The following is a 23,921-nucleotide window of genomic DNA, read 5'->3' as shown; positions in this document are numbered from 1 at the left end:
AGAGCCCCAAATGAGATTATACTCCTTGGTGGGGACGCAAGCTGCTGGGGGCAGGGAAAAGCTCTGTGCTGAGTACCTAGCAGGGGTAATAAGACCAGATATCCAATGCTCTGTCTGCTTAGAGAGCATCAAAAATAGACTCTCCAGAGAGAGAGAAAACACCCAAGTGAGCCAGCTGGGCAGACTCAGGGTACTTGGGACACTGACAGCTCCTCAGCCTGTAAAATGAATTGGCACAGGTTTGTGCCAGTGTTAGCACAACTGTGGCTTCAAAACAAAACAGAGCAGGGGAAGGGAGCAGGAGGAAGGGGAAGGGAGACAAGCCTGCACTTGGCTAACTAAAACTGCAGGCTATTTCAGATAGAAAGGGGAAAGGGCCAGGGGATCAGAGATACGGAAGGTGTGGCTGTGCACAGCTTGCAGCATCTTAGCCTGTGGTAAATACATAAGTTGCAGCCTGTCACACACAAACAGTAATCAGAGAGCCAGCCACATTGTGCTGCATGATGAATAAAAAGAATGAAGAGATGGGCCTTGCCCAAAGATCTTGTCACCAAAGACAAAAGATCATGATGGATCCTGTGGGAGTACAAGAAGGTCAGTTACCACAGCTCAGAGAGAAAGGAGAGGACAGGGCTATGCGCAGTGGAAGACAAGTCTCCAAGTACAGGAGCCTTTAGATTTAAGCTCATTTACTGAAAACAGGTCTGTACAGAGTACACTTTCAGCCCAGCAGCTCGCTGTGTGTTTGCGACTAGAAGATGCTGATTTGCAAAGTCTGAGGGTCCATTTCTTAATACAAAAGCATCTTTTCCTCGCCCATTAATTCAAGTGAAGCAGGAAATAAGACAGATTCTCACATTCACTTGCTGGTAAAAGCCACGTTTTCCACAGGAGCTGGAGGAGCTCAGTGCTTCTGAATAGATAGTCATCTCTATAGGTTCCAATTTTAACATGATCCGTTAAAGGCTGAAACCCAATGAACCTGTTCAGGGCTCACTTTCTCATCTACGGTTCAGGGCTCTCTTTCTCATCTACACTCAACACTTATCACAGGGCTAGCTGGATACCCTTAAACCTTGGCATTGGGAAAGCCAGGACAAGCCTTAGAAATAGTATTCTCTTTCCTCCCTCCCTGGAAACTTCCCCCTAAGGACAGCACTGAAGTCTTGTCTGGCATCTGTCTGCTCAAAGTGTTTTCCAGATAATTAGTCATTTAAAGTTCTCTCATGCAGGATAATCTAGCTCTGTTATACCTCCTTCTCAAGTGAGCAAGGAAGGGCGTTGACATACATTTAACAGCCGCTGAAAACCAGGGTAACAGAAGCTGTTACCACCCGTACATGCTTGTATTGCTCCTCTCTTGGAAACAGCTCCCTTCACAGCAGCAGGGGCAGCTAAATGGAGACATGCTCACACCTGACCCATCACATTTCACATCCTGAATACCTGAGGAACACCAGCTCAGCACTTCTGTACTGCAACACATCAGGCTATAAATCACAGGCATTCAGCTCTCCCTGCCCGAAAGACAACAAATTCAGTCTGAGAAGGGCAAGGGACAGAAGCTGCTTTAACCATTCCTGACTATTACACCATGAAGAGTATAAATGCATTAAGGGTGTGGTTCCATGAGCAGCAGAGCTAATCTGTTTGCTTCCCACGACCAGGAAGGGATGATCTTGCTTTCCTCTGGCCATACTCCTCACAATGCAGTTCCGTCCCTTCTCTTGTGCTGGCTCAGGCACTTGAGACACATTTGTGGGCTCAAAAAACAGTATTCCCTTTCTTTCTCTTTCTGGATTAGCCTTCTGATAGATTAGAGACAACCTGAGGAGGTCCAAAGAGCTGGTGCACAGTAACCCACTGGGAGCAGAAGCATCACCCCATTCTGGAGGAGGAGATCTGTCAGATCAGCTCACCCTGTCTCTTGGGTCTGCACCCTGAGGCACACAGAAGCAAGCAACCTGCTGGAGGCCGCATGCCAAAGTGGTGAAGGAAGCCAGGAGTCCTATTTTTCCTGACATATTCAGAGTAATTTAAATGTCAAGGTTGAAGCAAAGACATGAACAGTCCTTGCTTTGTTATAAAAATCAATCGATCAATCCAATAACAACCTCCCAATCTTATGAACAGATCATTTTCCACCTCCCCAAAGTACAGTGCAGGAAAGGCTCTTCTGGTCCATTTACAGGTTGCAATATCTTAACTGTTTTCTCTCAAGTTAGGCTGGCAGATGTGCCATACAACACCACACAAGTCACAGAGTTGCTTTCTTCAGCACTGAATGGGGAGCTTCATTAACTCATGCAAAACAATGGCTTCCTTGTATGCTGGAGACTCTTCTCCCTTCTACCCAGCTTCCCACTGCCACTGGAGCCACATTTCAAGGCAGTGAGATTCTTAAGAAAAACACCAGAAAAGCAGAACAGTGGGAAGAAAAACTGTGGTGCTGACTGTTCATTCAGGTTGAAGAGCTGATGAAGACACTGTTGCAGTGCTGAGATGAACAGGTCGGCACTGTGGGTCTGGGCTACTGTTGAGCTTCTCATATTCAGGAGCTACCAAACAGGAGCCAGACAGAGTTCCTTCGGGATTCACAGATAGTTTCTCACTCTGTCCTAAAAACAGCTCTAGCACAGAGAGTCTGCAGCACCTGGTAGGAAGGGGCTCAGAGCAAAGGCAGCGCTGCAAAACAGGTATTCCCAGAGCTTATTTATGTCCATGGTATGACTTCTTCAGGCTTACGTAGCAGCAGCAAAAGTGTTAAGTGTCATGGAGGCATCACACAAATCTTGTTTTGTTGGGCATATAATACACAGCTTTGCCTTAGCTCCACATTTATCCCAGGTTTCAGTCCAGGTTTGGATTAGCCAGCAGTCCCTGGGTTAGCAGAGCCTCCCCACTGAAGAGCAAAAGTTCAGGAGAACTGAGCCAGGCCTGACAGCCACAGTCTGCACAATGCTTGGCAGGGAAAAGGGAAGTAATTTTTGGCTTTTCTTTGGAACAGGGTATAGCTTTTGCATATCCTTGTGATCCTACATGTTCATAGCATATCCCAGGGGGTCCCCACTTCTGTAATACCTTGCATTCAACATGCTTTAGAGACTTTATGGTATTTGGCCTCCTAAGGATGTATTATGCATTTTTACAGAAGTTAAGGCCAAGACATACTAAAATGATGTGCCTGAGGTCATATGAAAAGTATTTGACGAAGGAAAATAATTTCCTTTAACTCCCATTTACATGTTTTTCCTAATACCAGTACCCACCTTGCCCATATGTTTCTACTGTCCTTTTGCAAGAGGTATTATATCTGACTGCATGAAAGCCATATCTTTTATACAAGTCTTGCCCCCAAAACACAAGGGTATAGTCACTGTGCACATCTACCCTAAACCATAATAATCCATGGCCAGAGAGCAGGACCACAAAATGCAGTTATCAAGTCCTTGCAGCTTTTATGCAAGCAAAGAAACAGAGATAACAGCTATTTTCTGGTTCTGGTTCTGGCTCTAAGCCAGGAACAGAGTACAGGATACATCTCCTCAGATGAGACCACTCATCCAATATCTACTCGTTCTCCAAAAGCAACTAACGTCACTTCCGATTCACTCTTACATAAACATGTCTCCAGAGAATTATACACCCGTTATGTTATGTGTAAGCCTTGCAGATGAACTTTTAGCCTTCACGAACTTCAGATCACATCTGCTTTCTGTCGATACCCAAATTATAGGTCACTAGATCCTCCAGACTTCTCAACAATTCAGCATAACGACTGAAAAACTAGGGTGCAGATGGCCTTTCCCTTCACCGCAGAAGGTGCTGACCAAAAAAAATATTTCTCTGCCAGGGTGTTAACTGTGTTCACCTAACATCAGCATCTTTCATGGAAGCATGCTCCTATTTTGACAGCGAAAATGAAGAGCACAGGCTGTGATGAACCGAATTGCTAACGCTGTCACCTGGGTACTGATGGCAAATATAAAATTCAACAGAGGCCTGAGGCAGACCCTAGTCTTAATCCTTCATTTCCAACCTCCTATAGGTTCACTAGGCACCACACTTACTGTCTTCATCCCAAGAGGCACCTGTGTGGCTGGTGAATGGGAGATTGAGAGGCATGATCAAAATCAGTGAGCAAATCCCTACCCTCACCATCTCTCCCCCTCCGCACTGCGGCTGCTGGTAGTGATAGATGCAGATGAGATGCTAATGAGTCACCATCCTGACCCGCACCTTTACCTTTGAAGCCGCCATGACGGCTGCCGTGGCTGCGACGTTCAGCCCCCGCTTCCCAAAGTGCACAAGGGCATCGTAGCTCCGGTCTTTTGCCTGGACGAGGCAGTCATCGATCTCCTGTCACAGCAGACAACAAAACAAAACAAAAAAAAAAGCACAAGAAGGACAAGTTCAGAGTGCTCCCAGCCTCAAACTCTTGGCAGGGCCGGGTCATCTTTTACGGAGGCAGACATCCTCCATTTCCTCCACCTTGGCTGGACAGAAGTTCACAGCCAACGTTTGCAAAGAGGGAAGGTTTGCAGGGGAGCAGTAACTTCCATTGCAGGCTTTGGGAACTCTTTATTCTGCGAATGGAAGATTGGGACCCAAAGTTGGGATACACTTGCACAGTGCAACCACCACCAATAGGTCCTGGAAGCAAGAGAGACACATCCACCTGGGCAGAATGGACCAGGGTGTGTCAGGAGCCATTTGCAATCTATGGACTCTAAAGACAAATTGGATTGCCCCATAGTTAAAAGAAGTCATATTATGACACTGGGCAGCTGCAGCTGTGCTGCCCTGGGTCCAGGACTGGTGGTCTCAAAGTATCTGAGCTATCTCTGCACATCACTGCAGTGTCCAGCTTCAACATGCTCATGGAATTGGTAGGTCCAGAGCTTCTGGACTTCAATGCTGCTCAATATACAGTGAAATGATTATGAAAGTTCCTGCCCTCACCCTCCCTCCCTCAAGACACAAGGGGTCTGGATGATAATGACTTCTAGTACTCAGCTACTGGATGTGCTGGGTTAGTAGGGACTGGAGGCTGTGAGAAGCTGCTGGCTGTTTAGTGATTCCCCCCCTATTCCTAGCAGATAAGAGGTGGCAACCCAAAATGCACAAGCACTACTTGTGAGAAGCACGAGCATAAGTTCCCAGGAAGCAGAGAGACAGGGGACTGATCCCCACTGTCCTTCGTGGACAGGACCGAGATACAACTGTTCATGCACTGCCTGTGGCTAAACAGAGATCTTTCACTTCCATAGTTGCCGATGTGGGAAACAGTTATTCACTTCTTAGTAGTTTGCATGTTGATATGTGACTGATAGCTATTCTTGGCCCACGTATCCACATGAGCCAAATGGATCTGCCTGACAATGTCCCATTCACAGCCACAGGAATCTCCTAGGCAGGCAAATGATCCAAGCTGTAATGTCCCCTCCGCAAAATTAGCATCATGAATTTGAGCAAGACATTTCTCAACCCAGAACCTCAACATGCTACATGCCTTACTTCAGCATGCTATACGTCTCCCAGCCAGGCAAGTGCTTGCTAAGCCCCTTTCAGACAGGCTTGGCTATTTGTCTCATTGCTGCACAATGTTTTAGGCAGAGCTGGGAACAAAGTTAAGGAGCCCTGGCTGCCAGACCCTGTTTCTCTAATTGTTATATCCAGCCACAACATAGCACTCCAGCTATATTCAGCCAGTACGTGCAAAGCAGCTCAGGAGGTATTTTTATCCCCCTCCCTCCCAACTTCTCAAGTGCACAAAGATGAGTTAATACGTGTGAGTGCGCTGAACAGATGCCAGTATTTAAAAAACACAACAACCACAAAGAACAAAAACACCAACCAAAAGGAGATGACCAAACGATAGAGGAAGAGAATCAGCAACTCCCAGTCCTTCAATGAAAATGAGTAGTAGAAAGACTGGAGTAAACACATTGTAGATCTGCTCCACCGAGAGAGGACCCAGGCACCTCTGATTACCTTTTCTTTTGAAGACAGCGTTGGATGAACAAATTTCCTGTACAGGAGGCTGGAGCCTTTTGTGTATGGAGACAGCAGCCAAGCTACAAAAGCTATTTTGAGTTCATAGTAGAATGGAAACCTAGAAGAAAAAGATCCGTTAATGTCCGCTCCCAATTTAACCACTGCCCTTAGAGATGCTCAGCACAGGAAGGGACTAGCCAGTCTAGCTTAGGGCAGCTTTTGCTTACCAAAAAATCCAAAGACCTAAACACATTCACTCACCTTTGCACACATCTCAACTAAACAAGTGGGTAAATCTTTACTTGGGTATCAGGGCCATTATTTAATGGTCTGAAAGAGACTCTGTTGTGTGATAAGAGGAGCTTTCTACATACAAAGAGCACAGATGCTGCCTTCATAGCATGCCCAGTCATTATGAGGGAGCAAAGAGCAAACCAGCAAATCAGTATTTCATTGATATATTTATGCACCTTTCACCTCTCTGCCTTTCTGCTTTTAAGTTAACACTTATCTGACTGAAATACAAGAATTTGTTGTCCAAGCAACACGCAACACAAAGGTGCAGATCCACACTGTGGCTTTCAGGTAGCACTGCAAAATATGCAGGACACTAACTAACAACAGGACATGCTTTAGCTGTAACAACAAGCCAGGGACTTCTTGAGATTAGATTATCCAGACTCTTTTTCTGGAGGACACTCTAGAGCTCAAGACTGGCCAGCTAGCAGCATCCTCATGCAGGCAGGCATGTTGCTGCCAGCAGTGTGATGAACCAGTGCTACCCTTTGTAGGCAGGGGCAAGCGAAGGCAGCACAGAGACCCAGCTGGACCCAGACAAACTCCTGCTGTGCTAGCACAGCACTGTCACTGAGCCAGCTGGACCATACAGCATCCAGGTCTGACCCGATGGACCTCTGCAATGCTCTACTCTGAGCATGGATTTGCCAGGTTGGTCTTCCACCTCACTGAGGATCTCTACAGCATACTTGATTTCACAGGCTGGACAAGCCCTCTGTCATTCCTCCCGAGACCCCCGCATAATACATCCTCCAAAAAAAAAAAGCTCCAGATGAACACAGTGGAGGTAGATCTGCATGCAAATTAGATGGAGAGACAATAACGTCTTTTATCTCCTTTTCAACAGATCTGACATGTTGCCAAGTACCCCCGATTTCCTTTGTCTGGAGGACTCACTAGAGGCATGCAGTGCTACGCAGGAACAGGCTTTAGGTGAGGGCCATGCACTACAGTTAAATTTTCATCCTGAAGTCTACTGATCTCACTGGTTTCCATTAGAAAGGCCTTACTAAAAAGAGCAACCAAGCAACAAACATTTCCAAATTTGAGCATCCAAATTTGAGGAACTGAATCTGACAATTGGGCATTTATGTGCTCTTGTCCTGACAGAGGTCACCAGGAATCCTTCCACTGGCACCAGAGAGCCCACATCAGTATGGACTGTCACTGTCCTCCATCAAACCGTAAACCTAGCCTAACCAGGAAGGAGCCTGGCAAAACATCCCAGGAACAACCACTCACGCAGCAACCTACAAACAAAGTCCTGTGCTGCAGGGCTGTTTCTGCCTGATCCCTGGAGTCTGTATATTTACTGTAGGACACAGCTAGGTAAGTCTAGAACTATGCCTGCAGCTAAAGCTACTGTTGTTTACGTGATGATCTCTGCAAGCATCCAACTCAGCAATCAGCTGCGCCTCTTTCTGACAGGCAGGGGACTGCGACTCCTGTAATGACTTCTCACTAATGAGATATCACTGAGCAGTTCCATCCTCTTTCTTGCTTTTCCTCTGACAGCACCGAGAAAGGATGCATGGCTCCTCCAGACAAAACACCTCCATGCACCTGAAGCTGCTAACCCCATGTGCAGGAGGCAGTGCACCTTTGTGCTTCTTTTTTCCCCTTGTAAACATTTCCGTTTTCTTTCCATCTCATGCCAAAGACCCTCTCCCATCTGGTGCTCACCAGCAAAGAAAGATATCCGTGAATGTCTCTGCTGTCGTGAAAAGCGCAAATATGATCCAGTACATCATCCATTTGACCTGGTAAACAAAAACAGTAGCGGGGTCATTTTTCCCCAAGGGCCTCAAACTATCTCATACAGGCACAAGTGCACAGAATAACTCTCACATTAAAAAAGGTTCTTTTCCCCCCGCCGTGTATTTAACAATTACTATGGACTTGAAGATGCCAGAGCTCCCCCCACCTCAGCACATAACACACGTTGGATTGCCACACAAGCCCTTGGGAAGGAAGACTGTGGCCTTTAGGACTGGTCTCATAAAAAGAACAGCCTGACTCTGTCCCTACAGAGGAAGCTCCACTGGCCAGTGGAGGACCACAGCCCTATCACAGGGCATTAAAAATCTCACTTGGCTCATCTTAATAGTAAAGGTTAACAGTAGGGTGTTGGCCAAACTGCAATTAAGACAAAATGTAATTACTTACATAATATCTACAGGCAGGGGAAACTAGCCAGGAAGAGAGAGAGGTAACTGCCCATCCGATGATTCAGGGCTCACGAGCACAATCAACTCACCGCAACTTATTGAATTAGCGTGCATCAGTTGAGTGACGATGCCTCCTCACATCCACACCCTGACCCCATCGCAGTGACAAGGGCAAGTCCATTAGCTTAAATCCCTTACCTAGGGCTTGGGTGAGCATTTTACCTCATATTGGTAGTGAAAGCATGTGCTGTGCTGTCACTGTGTTCAACTATGGTAACTCTACTGTGGAGTGGACTGCTTGGTGGGTGATTTATGGACGATCTCCTTTGTGGTGATAGTGACAGACACAGAAAGAGTGTTTGGGGACTGTGACTTGGTCAGGGAAACTGTAGTGTCTTTAGTAATTCAGGAATCTGAGGATTTTTGTGACTGAGCACTAAATGGCATTTAAAAGCACAGCTAAACTATTCTGATATATGCAGTATTGGTTCTTCTTGGGCTGGAAAGAAACAACTTATTTGTCACATGCCATCAGCACTTCCAGTGATTTTTATCAAGTGACATGGCGCTCCTCTTCTGTGGCACTGTCACCACAGAGATGATGTAAGCAATAATTTCCAAGTACTGGAGATGAGAGAGAAACCTTTTATTCTCCCTCAATATATTTTTTTTCCATTGTAAAATTGTAGAACTTAAAGTTCAAACAGCTTTAAGAATCTGTATGTCCAAAGAAAAAGAGAAGGTAAGACAGAAGTTGTTAATTTAACTGAAAATTGTTGTCTAATTAGCTATATTTGAAAATGGAGATCCCTAAGCAGCTTTGCTGGAATGTAAGAAAGCTTAAGGAAGTAAAATCCATGAAAATCCATGAATTAGAGAATTGGACCGTGTTACCTAAGGCTGGGATAATTGCAATAGAATAAGAGAAGGCTGGAAAGAAGGCAGTACAAGAGAGATACCTATACCAGGTGCTGCTCTGGGGAAGGGAGGGCGGAGGTGACAATAAATCTGGATCTCACCAGCTCTGAAATGGCTTCCTCCATCTTCTCCCCGACGCAGTGGGGACCGTACCTGTAGTCTCTCTCCATCTCCCTGCAGGTACTGAAATTATTCCCTGAGCACCTGTCACCCAGCTGTATAACTGCTCCCCTGGGATTTATATGTATATGTATATTTATATTTCGTGTTACAACAGAATTGCACTGCCAAATGCCTGAGAGCATTGTCTTCCCAGGGCAGCGTCTGCCAGACTTTTTATATAACTGTGACTCCCTCAAAGCCTCACCGCCAGCATGGTTCTGTCAGTTAAGAAATTACTGCCAGCAAAACTTTTAAACACAAACCAAGACCTGGTGTAGATGGGCTTGGATCAGCCTAAAACACCATTTATCAAAATGACTATTACCAAGCAAAATAAAAATAAACTACAGTGATATAAGTCTTGACTAGTACATGAAGGGTTTGTACTGTGTCAGTGTAAACTACTTTTTTTTTTTTATTTATTTTTTTAATCAGACCCCTAACGGGGGTTTAACACAACTGGTGTGTTAAACTGAAAAACAATTCTAAGTGCAGACCAGGTCTTAGATCAGCTGTTCCCACGTTTGGGTCATGACCCCATGTGTCTGATGCGAGTTCCTCTTTTGCAATTGAATTTCCAACAGGAATTGGACCCTTCAACAAAATATTTTCCAGAAAAGGACTATGGAAATGTTAAGTATCAGTGGCAGACATTGATTGGGGATGCTAGCGCACGTCTTCAGCATTTCCAAGCAAAGGGTGTACAAAACTTCAGAAGCACAGCTGTGCAAGGGCTGCAGAGACATTTTGCCTTAAGTATCTGATGTGTTCTGTAACACTTATGATTCTCAAAATATCCAAAACCATTATCTGAAGGAGGGGACTGACAGAAAGCAAAAATCTCAGCAGCCACAGTGAGTCCCAGTTTGAGCTTGCACTAAGGACTTAATGGGATAGCCTCTGTTACCCAGAGGAGAAAATGGGCTTGTTATCCCTGGGATCTTGAGTGGATTGAAGAGTCAAGATCTGGAGGCTGAGCTGGGTTCAAGGAAGTTAACAGAGCTCAGGTTCTGAAGGGCACTACAAATCCTACAGGACCCCAACAGCATCCAAGTCGTTTTGATTCTCCCACATTTCACTCTCCCTGATGGCCCCATATGCCTTTAGAAACTGGGGCCCGGGGAATATTTTTCAGCAAAAGGACAAGACAGCACACCCAGTCGCCAGACCTGCCTGTAAATAGGTCGCTCCACAAGGAAGGATGTTTCTATCTGAGGATTCAGTCATGTGTGCTTCGAGTTGCCTCCTCTGATCTTTGTTTTGAATAAGCAGCTAAAGCTTCAAGACCTTTTGAAAAGGCTTTGATTTATGCTGCTCTTCAGAAACAAAGGAAAACACGCAAAGCTCTGGATGCCAAACACCTTTTAGGTTGGCCATATATAGCTTGCACCACCAGAGAAATAGCATACGTTTGTCAAAGAGCACATCAACTCTGCAGAGGAGCCAGAAGCACAAACGCAAGTCTCCTTATTTAAGACTTGTGCCTAGCTATCAGCCAGTCCACCTTCAGGCCAGTCTTTCCCTTGCACTGGTTTACAAGCTTTCCCAGAATACAGGCAGCACCTTTACAATGTGGTGAGGAGCAATCTTAGAAAACAAACCCCGCAGCACAGCCACAAATCTCATTACTCACATATTCTTTGATGTCCTTTGATTTCACGGCTTTGTAAGAATAATATGCAGGGTAAAGAGTGCCAAATATAAGCCTGGAAAAAAACAAACAAACAACAAATGGATTAAATTGATTTCCTGTCACAGAGAAAGATTTTTTTTTTCCCTGTCTGTTAAATGTGTTTCTTGCACTAGTAAAAAGTGTTAGTATTCGATTTAAGCTTGAGTGCACTAAGTATAGTACAGGACTGATTTTGCATCACTGAATTCAGAGAAACTACTGCCAGTGACACAAATGAAGAGCAGGCATTCAGATTGACTTTCCTTTTGCAATGGTTTCCGTAGCTGTATCTTATAAGTTACACACAAAACAAAACCAACCATCCAAACAAACAAAACCCACAAAAAGCCACCACACTTTTAAAAGGAAATTAAAAACTCGATTTCAAAATAATCTACTGCGACATCAGGAATATGGGAGTATTGCTTTCAAACGCAGGACAAAGTGAGAATCATTTGTCTAAAATCCCTTCCACCTCTATTCAATACTCTGAAAAGCTGGCAGAGGATAAAGCAGCACCCAAGTTCTACTGGCGCAAAGGTTTGAATGCTGGGGCCTTATCCTACATTAAATCTGCTAAAGGGAAGAGCCCTGCACTGTTCGGTAAAGTTGATTTGGGCTCATCAAAGGAGGAGGAATTTGCCCACCAAGATATGCCAAGAGGATCAGGCCTAAAAATCCCAGCTCTGCTGTTCTTTCAGTTTCCTTTCATTTTCAAGTCTGAAAGGGATGCTGTCAGCTGCAAGATTTCATGTAAGAAAGAAATGAGGATCTGTAAGTTAAAAATAGCACTACTGAGAAAAAAACATGGAGAATTTTTTATACTAACTCCTCTCTGCATCACTGCCTAGCTGCTTATTCACTTCGATTATTCTGGACATAAGCATAGGCTTGTCAAAACCACTTTGCCCTGCCCAGGTTTCAGACAGTTTTATTCAATGCAGTAGGATGATGCTGCAAAGTCTGAATTTAATAGATTGCAGGGGAATGTTTATTGGCTTGCAACTACTCCTCTTTCCACTGGAGCTTTTGCTTTAAATTCACATAGCTGTTTCCACTGCTCTTGGGAATGGAAATGATCAATGTTTCAATACCCTAATTGTGGAGCCACATGGACCCACAGTCGTCTTTTCCATCCTGCCAGTAGTGATTGCGTGCCATGGGACTCATCATTACAGCGGAGTCCATTATGTGTATAAGACATTAAAAATTAACACTCTGGGATATGGTGTACCATCGTACTTCCCGTAGCTCAAGAAGGTATTTGTGAAAGAATGGGGTGAGCCAGCACACATCTTGATTTGCAAAGCAGTGACCAAAGACAATTTGCCTGCTATTCATCATGCTTACTGTAGCATAGCGTAGCAAAACCTGAAGCACAATGCAGACTTCAGAAAAGCAGCTACTGAGTGAGGAGATTCAGTATTTTACAGAGGCTTCACGCTGGCTTCAAAAAGCTTTGCTGGAAACAGTCAGCTCTGAACCTATTTCACATACAGCTGTGCTATATGCAAGGATTAGATACAAATGCTCAGAGAGATTCTGGGAAACCAAACCCATTTTTGTCCCTTGCAGTATCTTAACAAACAGCAACACTGGTTAAGGCAAGGAAGAACACACAGAAAATAGCTTGATCCTGTTCTCACTGAAGCTAATAACAAATATTCCCTCTGTGTTCAATGGTAGCAGGACCTAATCCAAAGAAGTTTGGGCTCACAAAAGGAAGAAAGCTCCACAATATTCAGAAACTAACAGCCAAGCACATGAATAACATTTTTGGCTCTACTTATAAGAAGTACTCGCATTTCTGTCCTTCCTTCTTGGCCTGGGCTGGCTGCTACCTCATGCTTTTATTTCCTGCAAATAGTCACTGAATGATTGATATTCGTTTCCTCAGTTTGTGCTGGTAACAGAAAGTAACTGGATCCTGAAGAAGCAAACAGGATCACTAGAAAAGAATTAGTTGCAGACAATAAACACTTGAAAAAAATTCCTGTGAGGGAAGGAAACTGTGCAATATTTTTGCATATGCAGAGTAAGAGACAGTTAATAAGGTGATGTGCTCTCCCTAAATTGGAGATTGACAGTTTCACTGATTTGCCTTGTAGCGTGTTGTGTGCATATATGGACATTTATTACTACTATGGTTTACCCGACCAAAAACTGCTTTAAGGAATGTTGGATCCCAGTCTTGTCATTGCTGTAGCTTACTATGCGGCTTGGAGTCACTTAACCTCTGGGTACACCCTACAAATGGAAGATAAAAGACATTCAAGCATTTCTGTAAGCATATTCAGGGTTTTGGAGACAAATACCTGCACATGGGCATATTCCAGTCTTCACTGGGCTTTGGATCAGGCTTGAATACAATTGATTTAATTCAAACATACACGTCAATCCTCTATCTCTTCCCTCAGTTCCTCTCCCCTGCTGAAGACAATACTTCTCTCTTCCCCCTCATCCAAGCTTCCTGTGTAATTAAAGTTATCGTTGATTCCTGCCTTCCTTCATCCCCATGCTCAGACTGTTGCCAAATCACTCCTTCTGCACACTGTACACAAAACCAAGGCTGATTCTTTGTCCCTCTGCCCAAGCCTCCTTTCCAGCCTCCCTTGTGTGCTTCACTGATCTCTACCCCACCTGGATGCACCAGTGTTTAAACCTCTTCCCCCTGCCTCTCACACACACATGCACACAGAGGCTACCCTTGGCTACCAAGCTGAAGTAATATTCTTATCTTTGCCTTTCAGTGCCCGGAAAATGTTGCTCCTAACTACTGTTGGTTTGGTCTTTTATCACATCCCACCTCAATCCCTTCTCTCCTTTAATAACTGTAGTGCCACCAGCTTCTTACTCCGCTGTTCCTTGTATGTCTTCTCCCACACCCTGAAGCTCCTGTGCTCCTTGCTCCTCCATTGCATATCAGCCCATCACCTCTAAAACAAGCTGTTCCCTGACAGTTATCCGATAGCCCACAGTTTGAGAGGTAGCAGCCCAAGCCACACAAATTCCAACCATGCCATTCCCCAGTTCCTCCTCATCTCTCTGATCTTCTTCTGCAACGCTCCAGTTCTACCTGATGCTCTCTGAACCACACCACAGGACCTTCAGCTTTCCTCACACATCCCCAAAATCACAGCACAGACCCTCAGTTCTCTTCCACAACTGCCAGCTGACCTGGGAACCACATGTGCTATGACTCCTTCCATGATATGTGCATTGACTGCCTGACTGGTGCCTGCCAGCTGGCAAGTCAAATTAACAGCCTACCTATGGAGTTAACACTGCAGCTTTTACCTCCTGGCAGACACTGCTACGAGACAATCTCCTATCCAGCACGTAATTCTTATGAATAACGTAGAAACTTAAATATTTGAGACCTCTCTGACCCATCTATTTTGGCCACAATCACTTTGCAGATCCCAAAGTTAGCAGCAGTGGGAAAACAGACTGCTTAAGCCTCATTTCCTCTGCAAATACAGAGTTAACCACTCCCCATTCATTTCCATCTTTCAAAGCTCCTTTGAATGGGCTATGTGCCCTGGAAGGCCCTGGCTCTTCTACCCTCTGTGCAAAAGCAGAAGCAGACATCCTGATCAGCAAACCAGGGACTCCCAGAGCTTGATGTAGTAGTTGTTACGTTTAAAGGTACAGAGATGTGTTCCTACAGTCTGGGCTAAAACAAACACATACCCTCAGGGTGCAGGGATAGGCAAGGAAGTAGTGACATTCATCAGTGAGTTAGGAAAAGCTCACTTGCAGCACTAAACAAATGACTACAACAGTGTAACAATTCTTACACTGCTCCATGCTGGAGGTCTACATCAATTACAATCACCTTGAAAAAGGGCAAAACAGCAGATGTAAAGAAATCACTGAAGAGTCAACTAATTGTGCAACAGGAGGCAAAAATCTAAGTAAAAGGTTAGTCTGCCTAAAGAATAGGATAAGGATTAATGCTGAAAATCTTATAATCCTATTAGGTACAGCAGCAGCAGCAATCCCCAATCTGGACCGCTACGTGCACTTCTGGTCATTCTTTGTCAAAAGGGACACGGCGGAGACAGAAGGGGAGAGGAGAAGGGCAGCCAAAGTGTGTGGAAGCGCACTGGGAAACATCCATAGGAGCGACTGTAAATGCTGCAACCGTTTCTTTTGCAGCAGAGACAAATAACTGAGGTTATTTGCTCCTACTCCTGAGTGTAAGGGGATGTTCAACTGAATCAAGAGAACAAAGTCAAAAAGGAGTGGAGAAATCCTCTCTATCACCAGGAGTTAATCTGTGGAACTGAATAACTGTATGTATTTATACAATTACATTACATAGGATTTAGGGTTTGGTTTTGGTTTTCATTATTCAAGTTTACCACTAAATGAGACAGGAAAGGACGAAGCTTCCCGTATTGTGGGGTTTCCTGATTATCAGGGGAATATTAAAGCAACTGAACTGTTGGCTCCTCTTTAGCAATGTCTGTCATATTCCAGGGGAGCAGCTGCACCATCACCAAACCTCCTTCTGTCTCCACTTACCAGTACAGCCACAGCCAGCTCTGGCTATTATATCCTTCTATTCCTTCTCCGGATCTGCTAGCGCAGTGATCTGACCATCACAGGGCACAGGCTAACCCAGATGGGACAATATTGCTAAGAGCATCTAGGTTATAGCCTGGGGCTCAGCATCAGAACTGCTACCAGGACCTGGGAGGGCCCCACATGACATCTTGAGTTCTGATGATTTGTTGATGCTATTTTCCTCATGAGGGCCCTGGTCCTACAGCCATTTACCTGTAAAATTAACTCTCACGTTCTGTACAGCAGCCACTGAAAAAATGGAAGGACTCTCAGTGATTCTCAGGAGTACTGGCCAGGACTCAGGTTACCTCCAGAAAAGCCTGCATATCCATTCTCTTGAGTATTTTTAACCACACAGGTATTTTCTGGATGGTAACCTACTGTTACAAATATACCAGCACGGTGCTATTCACATGCCAAGCCATCCAAGTTTTGCTCATCTAGTTACCATGCCACCAGTGGTGTTTGGGCTGCCCAAACATTTAGAACGTTGTACAACACAAATAGAACAGCCCTTATTTTGCCCATAAATAACTAATGTTTCCATATCATCAGCACACAGCAGCCAAGATGGCAAACTTCTGCTCAAACACACGGATGGACACATTTAGGAATCACTGAAATATTTCCTATTTCCTCAATATGTTCACTGGCTAGTGCGTGCTTCTTACGCACGGAGCAGCAGCTGAGCTGTCACCATGCCAGCATTCCTCGCTGAAACCGCCAAGAAGGGTGCCAATAGGTTTGCATTCCTTATTATCTGTCCTAATTAATGTTCACACAGTGCCACAGATTAAAAATAAATGGCACTGTCTTTGCACCAAAGGTTCCCAGTTTAAATCCAACAGCTGGGGATGTGAAAATAAGCAGTGCACAAGGTCAGGGAAAGGGTTAATGCGAGTCCCTTGACAGGCCAAATGCCTGATATCCAAGAAAGGACTGGGGTGGAGGAAGCACCAGCTGCAGAGGAGGCTCCAGGCTGGTATTCCCTGGGAGATGGCTCCTGCAGATTCTTTGTGGTTATTTTGCAGCAGAATAGGTCCTGCATGGTGGCTCCAGGGCAGTCAGGAAGTTGCCTGTTCACCCTTAGGGTGACAGCTGACGCCATTCCCACCCTGGGTCCCAGGAGATGTGGATACCTGGCCATGCCAGCCTGACACCCCAATACACTCTGAGAATACCAAAGGTGCACAGTGCCTCAGTGACAGAAACATTCCCTAAGGAAAGCACTGGGCCCTGACACCCCTGAGACAGATCAAGTCACTTCAAACTCCATTTGCAACTCGAATCAAACATCTTCAAGGGGTTGGTTCAGTGCTGCCGAGGACAACCATGCAGCTGCGCCCGTGTCACTCGGCCAGTCGTGCACTGCCTCCACAGGTATTAACAAGGTGTAAAGCTCCACTAGAACAGTCACCCAGCACGTTCCTATGCTTTAGGAAACATTCCTCCCCACCTCCTCAGTGGGTGACCTGCTTAGCTCTTCTGGGCTGCTGAGACCTTGTCCTCATGAGCACTTCTGAAGCACCATGCACACCCACAGCGCCGAGGAAACAGAGGGCATGCCCAGGAGAACTCAGCATCTAACACAAAGACACTCCACTTTCGTCCAGATCCACCTCTGACTTCTCAGCCAGGCTACTACAGAAGCAAACTGCAAACTTTGTCTTGGTTAATGTAGCCTAGGGGCTGGCAAACCTAATCACTCCTCTTGGTGTAACTGCAGGGTAAAGGGACGCCCAACTGTCCTTCCAGCAGAAATAGCAAGAGCAAGGGCTGTCCTTGATGCTTCTAATTTAAGCAGTCTTGATCCTCCCAAAGCAGCACATACTCCTCTCCAGTTGACACCACCTTTTTTTTTTTCCCCTCAGCCAGGGCACTCCTCACATGGGAGCTGGAAGACAGCCAGGCACAAACAGGTGAAGAGACGTGGCGAGGGGGACGGGTGGAGGAAGTGGCCTTGGCCAGCCTGGAGCTATCACACAACTATTACGTTTACTCACATTGAGATCCTACATCCAGACTTGTCTAAAGAAGGTAAATGTGATTTCCTTTTCCCCACTTCTTGTTACAGGCATAAGATACAAATGCTAAAATAACACTACTACTGATGGAGAGACCTTGTAAAATATTGGGATTGTTAAGATAATGCATGTGATGACTACTAAAACCTGACATTCCTACTAAAACTAGCAGCAGTGAAGGGTCTCACAGGGTTGATATTTACACTGACACCCTTGAGTATCATTTTGAAAGCTCAACCAAGATTAAGCAGGTACTTCACCCTTCCCAGGATTATTGTTCTAGGCTGTCTTCAAACTCAGGCAGAATTGCATCAGTTTACACAGAAGCTAACGCTTCAAAGTTTTCTTTACAGTCCTTCAGAACAGAAAAGGCCTGTATAGCTGCTATAAAAATACCCCACGGCTCTGCAGCTATTTTAGGAAGCAAATTTATTGCAGGTAGATGGCTTACTAAGCTGGTCTGTTCTACTTCACGCTGCCTTCAGAGGAGCTGCCTGGCCCAGTGGAGATGGGCTGCTGATGAGCAAGGGGAATTTGTTTGCCCCCGAGGCACTTTTAAAGGAAGGGTCTGCATGGAGAGCGTGCAGGGCTGGTATGGGGCCCCGACCCATGGGTGAGAAGCTGCGGGTCGATAGGAACGCTGCGCCTGGCACACGCCACGGCTCTGAGCAGCTGCCTGCAAGAGATAATGTTTCGTGGGCCTCATCGGAGGCATTTGCCCTGTCGCTGCTCCTCCCCTCTCTGTGCTCCGGCTCAGCAGGACCGCAGGAGAAAGCAGTCCATGGCACTGAGCTTTCTCCCAGCGCTGGCACAGCCCACTGCTTCATTCAGACCCTTTCGGGGGAGAAGAAATAATTCATCAAAGTGTGATACTGAGGGGAATAAAATCTATGCCTTTTAGAGAAGAAAACATTCTCTGCTATGTGACCGGGTCAGTTCTTTACCCAGCTTCACTGCTCCAAAAAGGCAGGGCTTAGCATCTGTGTGCCCCTGATGTTTTCCCCATCCAGTACTGACCGTATAGTTCCTGCTTTGAGAGCTCTGCCTTTTTCCAAGCCAAATAAATGACAATTTGAAAACTAAATGGTATGTTTTAGATGGGAAGGGCTGCTTTTCCTGACTCTGGAGACGGGGATGTTTATGTGGAAAAGGGCTTTTTTAGAAGCACTGACATTATATTCCAGAGATGACAGATGGTCTAAAATCTGTATTGTGAGTTAGCCTACAGATTTATGGTAGGCTCATGATACAAAAAGGAACAGAAAGAGACATATAACCTCACCAAACTAATTTCTAGGCTAAAAAAGGTATAAAATATGGATTGCATATCAACAAAGAAGCTCTGCATTATTTTCATACAAAACCACAAAGATCATGCTGCAAGTATTATTTTGGAGTTATTTTAACTGATGCAGTGTGAGTCAACTTTTAGGAAGCATAAAAATGTACAGAAATCCCAGTTTAGAGCATAATCCTACAATCTGTGTATCCAAAAACTCAGTTCAGGTTATGGAAGACTTTCAGCATCAAACCGTAAGTGCTACCACTGTCTGAGGAGGTGGTGAGAAACACAAAAGCTCCTGTTTGTCTATTCCTCACTGAAAGACAGCTTTAGACTTCTAGTGTTGTACTCATGGGACAGAAAACAGGAATAAAAAATGAAATGAAACTGTAACTTGTCCAAATCAATTGCAACGTAATCTCCTTAGAGTAACGTTACTTTGGCTTCCCAGGGACAGAATATTACTGGAAGTGCTTAACTAAGTGCAAGGAATATTTTAGCTCACCAATGTAATTTAAAAATAAAACCAAAAGACCTCTTTGGCCCAAATATTCAGCTAAAGCCATGAAAAATGTTGTCTTCCCATGGGTTACCAATGGTTCAATCCACTGAAACAAATCGAGCGGTCCCAAGGCTGCTCTGAGTAGCACTGCGTCTCAGAGATCTCCACAAGCTCTTGGAGGAGGATGGAAACCCTGGTTAGATCCCTACACTAGCCAAGGAGAGCAGTTTGGTATAGGAACAGGTATCAGGCACGGTCATGGCCAGTTTGGTGCAAAACAGCCTGAGGAGAAAATCATACTACTGTCTGGACATTTCTACAAATATGCTAGTAAATTAACAATAAACAGCATAACTCCTTCCATCAGTAACTGACCTTAATTTCTTACATCTCTGAGGACTCTAAAACATTAACCAGAAAAAAATAGAAGACCAAACATTTGGAGGGACCAGCCACATCGAAAACAGGTGGGACCCAAATCAGTCATAAGCTCTATGTTCCAGAGCTGATATCTAACTCCTAGTTAAGTAAAAAACCAAACAAACAACCCCACACCCACCTTTAAAACATCTCTTCTCATTTTCATAACACATTTCAAAGAAAGATTTCAAAGTGCAGTATAAATATTAGTGACTTGAGTATCAAAGCTGATTGCACTTCTATTGATTTCTGATTATTTCTTATTTCATTAGTGTTTTATGTGTATTTTAAATGATAAGGACAGTGAGACCCAGTTGAAATTATACAGGAAACTCATGTCAGAGACATGAACAGTACCCAGTTTCAACCCCGGTTTTAAAGCAAGAGTGTAGGAAAACTAAGGCAAGACGACTCTACAGGTAATTTCAGAATATTCGAACCGTCTTAATGCTTTCGTTAGTACGAGTATCAGAATGCCACATGCTACATGTAACAGCTGCAACATTGCAGGGAGTTCACGGGCCATGCAAACCACGTTTCTCTTTACAGCCCACAGACACAGATTGGTATTTCTTCTCGGTACTATAACAACATTTTAGGGAGGGGCTGGGCACCTGCTTTTTTACTAGGACCTGCATAATTTTTTTTAAAAAGTGAAGAAAGGAAAATGAGATACTATCATACAGCTTGAAAAAGAGAGACTTCTAGTCTTTTCTCATATGCATTTGACAAGGATTTCTAGTGTGAATTTAATAAGAGTTCTTTCCTCCAGGGTCTTTTCTCATTTCATTTATCCTTTTTAATCCCTGCATTTTATATGGCTAATAACAGCACCTTAATGAAATGCATGGTACAACTGAGATAAACAAGAAGGGAGAGATCTCCAGCTGAATCTAAACAGATACAGACCAGCCTCCAGTCTAACCTAGACATAAAGGAGAGGAAATCAGAAGGAAACAAGCCTCCGTACTGAAGCCACAGATCACTAATGAATAATCAGTCAGAGCTTCTGGCTACACCTCTGAATTCAGCTTCAACTACGAGCAAAATTATTTGTCTCTAATTAAAATAAATTAGAAGAAAAATGACCATTTAGCGGTTAATCCTAAATCACAGTGTTAGGATAACTGATGAAAAGCAGCAGAGAGGGAGCCTAAATAATACCTTGACCCAGCACCTCTCAGGGCTGTCCCAGGACAGCATCAGCCCTATGGTGGTGACACCCATCACGACAAGTTAACGGGAGAGGCTTTCCAGAACACCTTACAGACTGGGGGTGGTTAGTACCTACAGGGGTATGAGACTCATTATGGGATGCATGGGCAGACGGCGTACTAGGGCTCAGATGTGAAATGAAAAGCACACCAACATAACAATACAGTGGCACCCTGCTTCATCTTGTTTTACATCTTGCTCCTTCACATACTAGTCCACAATGGTCAGGATGTAAAATAGCTACTGAATCTCCTGAAGTTCTCCTGAAGAAAATAGGGGACAGCCAACGCTTTGGCTTCTGTGCTACCAAGGAGCTTCATCAATAGTGCTCATTGGAGAGTAAGAGAACTTCTTCCAGGGTTGACTCTGGAGGAACCAGACTCACCCAGCACCCAAGGAGCAGCACCGATCCCCTGCCAGATGTAAATCATCAGCCCATTTTCTCCCATATCAACAAACAGCAGCTTAGATATTAAAAAGGCCCATCAACACCAAACCAAACCACTGTAAATACCTTTCTTCCCCACACTCTCCCATCTGAGAAGAGAAAGAGCAAAACCCATGTGACGGATATTATTTAGTGTGCTACTGGAAAGTGTTCAAGTGAAAGAATGGCAAATGTAATATAAGAAATAGAAATGTGTCCCTTAGACTAGAATCACAGAGTGATTTAGGTAGGAAGAGATCTCTACAAGTCTTTAATCCAAAACAGGACCAACTTCGAGTTTACATCAAGTTGCTCCAGGCCCTGCCCGGTCAAATTTTCAGTATCTCCATCACTAGACCCTTGTTCCAGTGTTTGCCTACCCTCGCTCTGAAGAATTTTTTCTTTATATCTAAATAGAATTTCCTTTGCTGCAGCTTGTTTCCATTGCCTCTCACCTTTTCGCTGTACGCCTCCACAAAAAGCCTGGCTCTATCTTCTCTGTAACAACCCATCCTGTTTTCAAAGATGGCAATAAAATCTCCCCATCGTCATCTCTTGTTCAGGCTGAACAAACTCAGCCTGCTCACCTCTCCTGGTGCACCATGTGCTGCAGTCCCCTTCCACTGGACTCACCGCTCTTTGTGGGTGCCCTCATTATATTAGGGAGACCCAAATGGGACACACTACTCCAGCCAGACTCTCTCTCACACTTGCCAAATAGAGGGGAACAATCACTTTCCTCAACCTGCTGGCTAACCCTCTTACTAAACCAATCCTATATCGAGATCTGGAAGAGAACAGCACTGCACCCTTCCCTTCATCAGAGGTGCAGAATTGCTGGGGACCCACTCCCTGAATGATGAGGAGACTCTTCCTTGCTGCTTGGAGAACCTTCTTGCTCAGCCACACCACACCCTTTCCTGTGCAAGCGGTGCTGTTCCCAAGGAGCTAAGTTGGGGTCATGGTATGACAATAATAGATGTCACGCTACAGCAGGACTCTGAAAATGCTCTTTTTAGCCTACTCCAAATGAACTGTTGCAGTAGTACAAACCTCACTTAGCTACCTGTAAAACAAAACTTGACTGCCAAGGGAAGTATGTGAAGAATAGTACCACATTGTCTTAACTCTGGGACTTAACACAGGCCGGGTTTCCATTAGCAAAGAGCTTTAAAGAAAAGAAGTTAGGGAGATGAAATGAGTATTTACAAACACTTACTGCTTTGATTCTCTTGCTCAGCCATTTTTGGTGAGCTAGAAGAAGAACAGCTAGATTTCCCTTATCTCTACAGCCACATATTCACAGTGTAAGGCTTTGTGTCATTAACTGTGCAGCATCGCTGAGAAATATAATGGTTTTATGGTAATGCTGCTGCATGATCTATTCTTACATAAAGCCACTAGTAGGGAGGTCATTATCAGCTTATTTACTTCTATGCCAAACACCATAGCCCTTGGTACGTATCTGGAGATAAAATGACACATCCTTTCTTTTGCTGGAGCTGGGAACCTCACGGAGAAAGTAAATTACCCATACACATGGCTAATAGTCATGCTATGATCATTTTTAAAAGGATCAGAGGCTCCAATGTCCAGCAAAGCCTTGATTGAGCTAAAACTTATTTAAAGGGCTTCCTTAAATGACAATCTCCAACGCAGTCCCTAAATTCATTCTTTAGAAGTTGGAGAATTGTATTTCCAGGTTAAATGAAGAAAGATTAAATGAAACTGATTCTAAGAAGGGTTATATTCAGCACTTTCAAAGGGTTCACCTACGTTAGTAACAGGACAAATACACACCCCAGGATTCAGGAAGCTTTAATCTCTCTGACCTGCTAATTCTAAGAGGCTTTTCACAACTATAACTGAGTGCACAGCAGGACCCTAGGCACACAAATATCAGCAACTCTGTAAGTCTCACCATCTTCAATTAGTTCTCTCCAAGCCCTTGGGAAATAGTTACGTTCTCGTATCCCCATTTTACAGATTGGTTTCTCAGAGGCCCAGATGAGTATTCCCCTCGTTGGACATTCATCATGCTGTGCTGCCATGCAAACGCTGCATCCATTGTGCCTTTAACTTGCTGGGGTTGGGCAGGATATTGTCACTGTTTCTGTCTTGGAGCATACCAGTATACAGTGTGGGTGTACTAATATACTCTCAGGAGGAGATGCAGTTGCACAGCCTCTAAAATTCATGCCATTCCCTCAGTAACACTTGCATGTTGCCCAGAACCACAGCCCAAGTTAAAAATTTCTAACT

The 23,921-nt window shown here is 44.6% G+C and overlaps 1 protein-coding gene across 1 annotated transcript in view; it reads right to left on the bottom strand.

Annotated features, from left to right (window-relative positions):
• The window catches only part of REEP1 (receptor accessory protein 1), a 71,090-nt gene that overhangs the window by 31,934 nt on the left and 15,235 nt on the right, over window positions 1–23,921 (bottom strand). The window contains exons 2-5 of the mRNA XM_050895713.1: window positions 11,179–11,251; window positions 7,981–8,057; window positions 5,998–6,118; window positions 4,249–4,362 (exon numbers count right to left, since the gene is read on the bottom strand). Coding sequence (XP_050751670.1) covers window positions 4,249–4,362; window positions 5,998–6,118; window positions 7,981–8,057; window positions 11,179–11,251 — 385 coding nt within the window. The remainder of the gene's footprint in view (window positions 1–4,248; window positions 4,363–5,997; window positions 6,119–7,980; window positions 8,058–11,178; window positions 11,252–23,921) is intronic.

The sequence above is a fragment of the Gymnogyps californianus genome, chromosome 4 (assembly GCF_018139145.2).
Source record: "Gymnogyps californianus isolate 813 chromosome 4, ASM1813914v2, whole genome shotgun sequence".
In the NCBI taxonomy this organism is placed as follows: domain Eukaryota; kingdom Metazoa; phylum Chordata; class Aves; order Accipitriformes; family Cathartidae; genus Gymnogyps; species Gymnogyps californianus.
The sequence above is the reverse complement of the archived record's forward strand: the minus strand, read 5'-3'. Positions and strand labels throughout refer to the sequence as shown.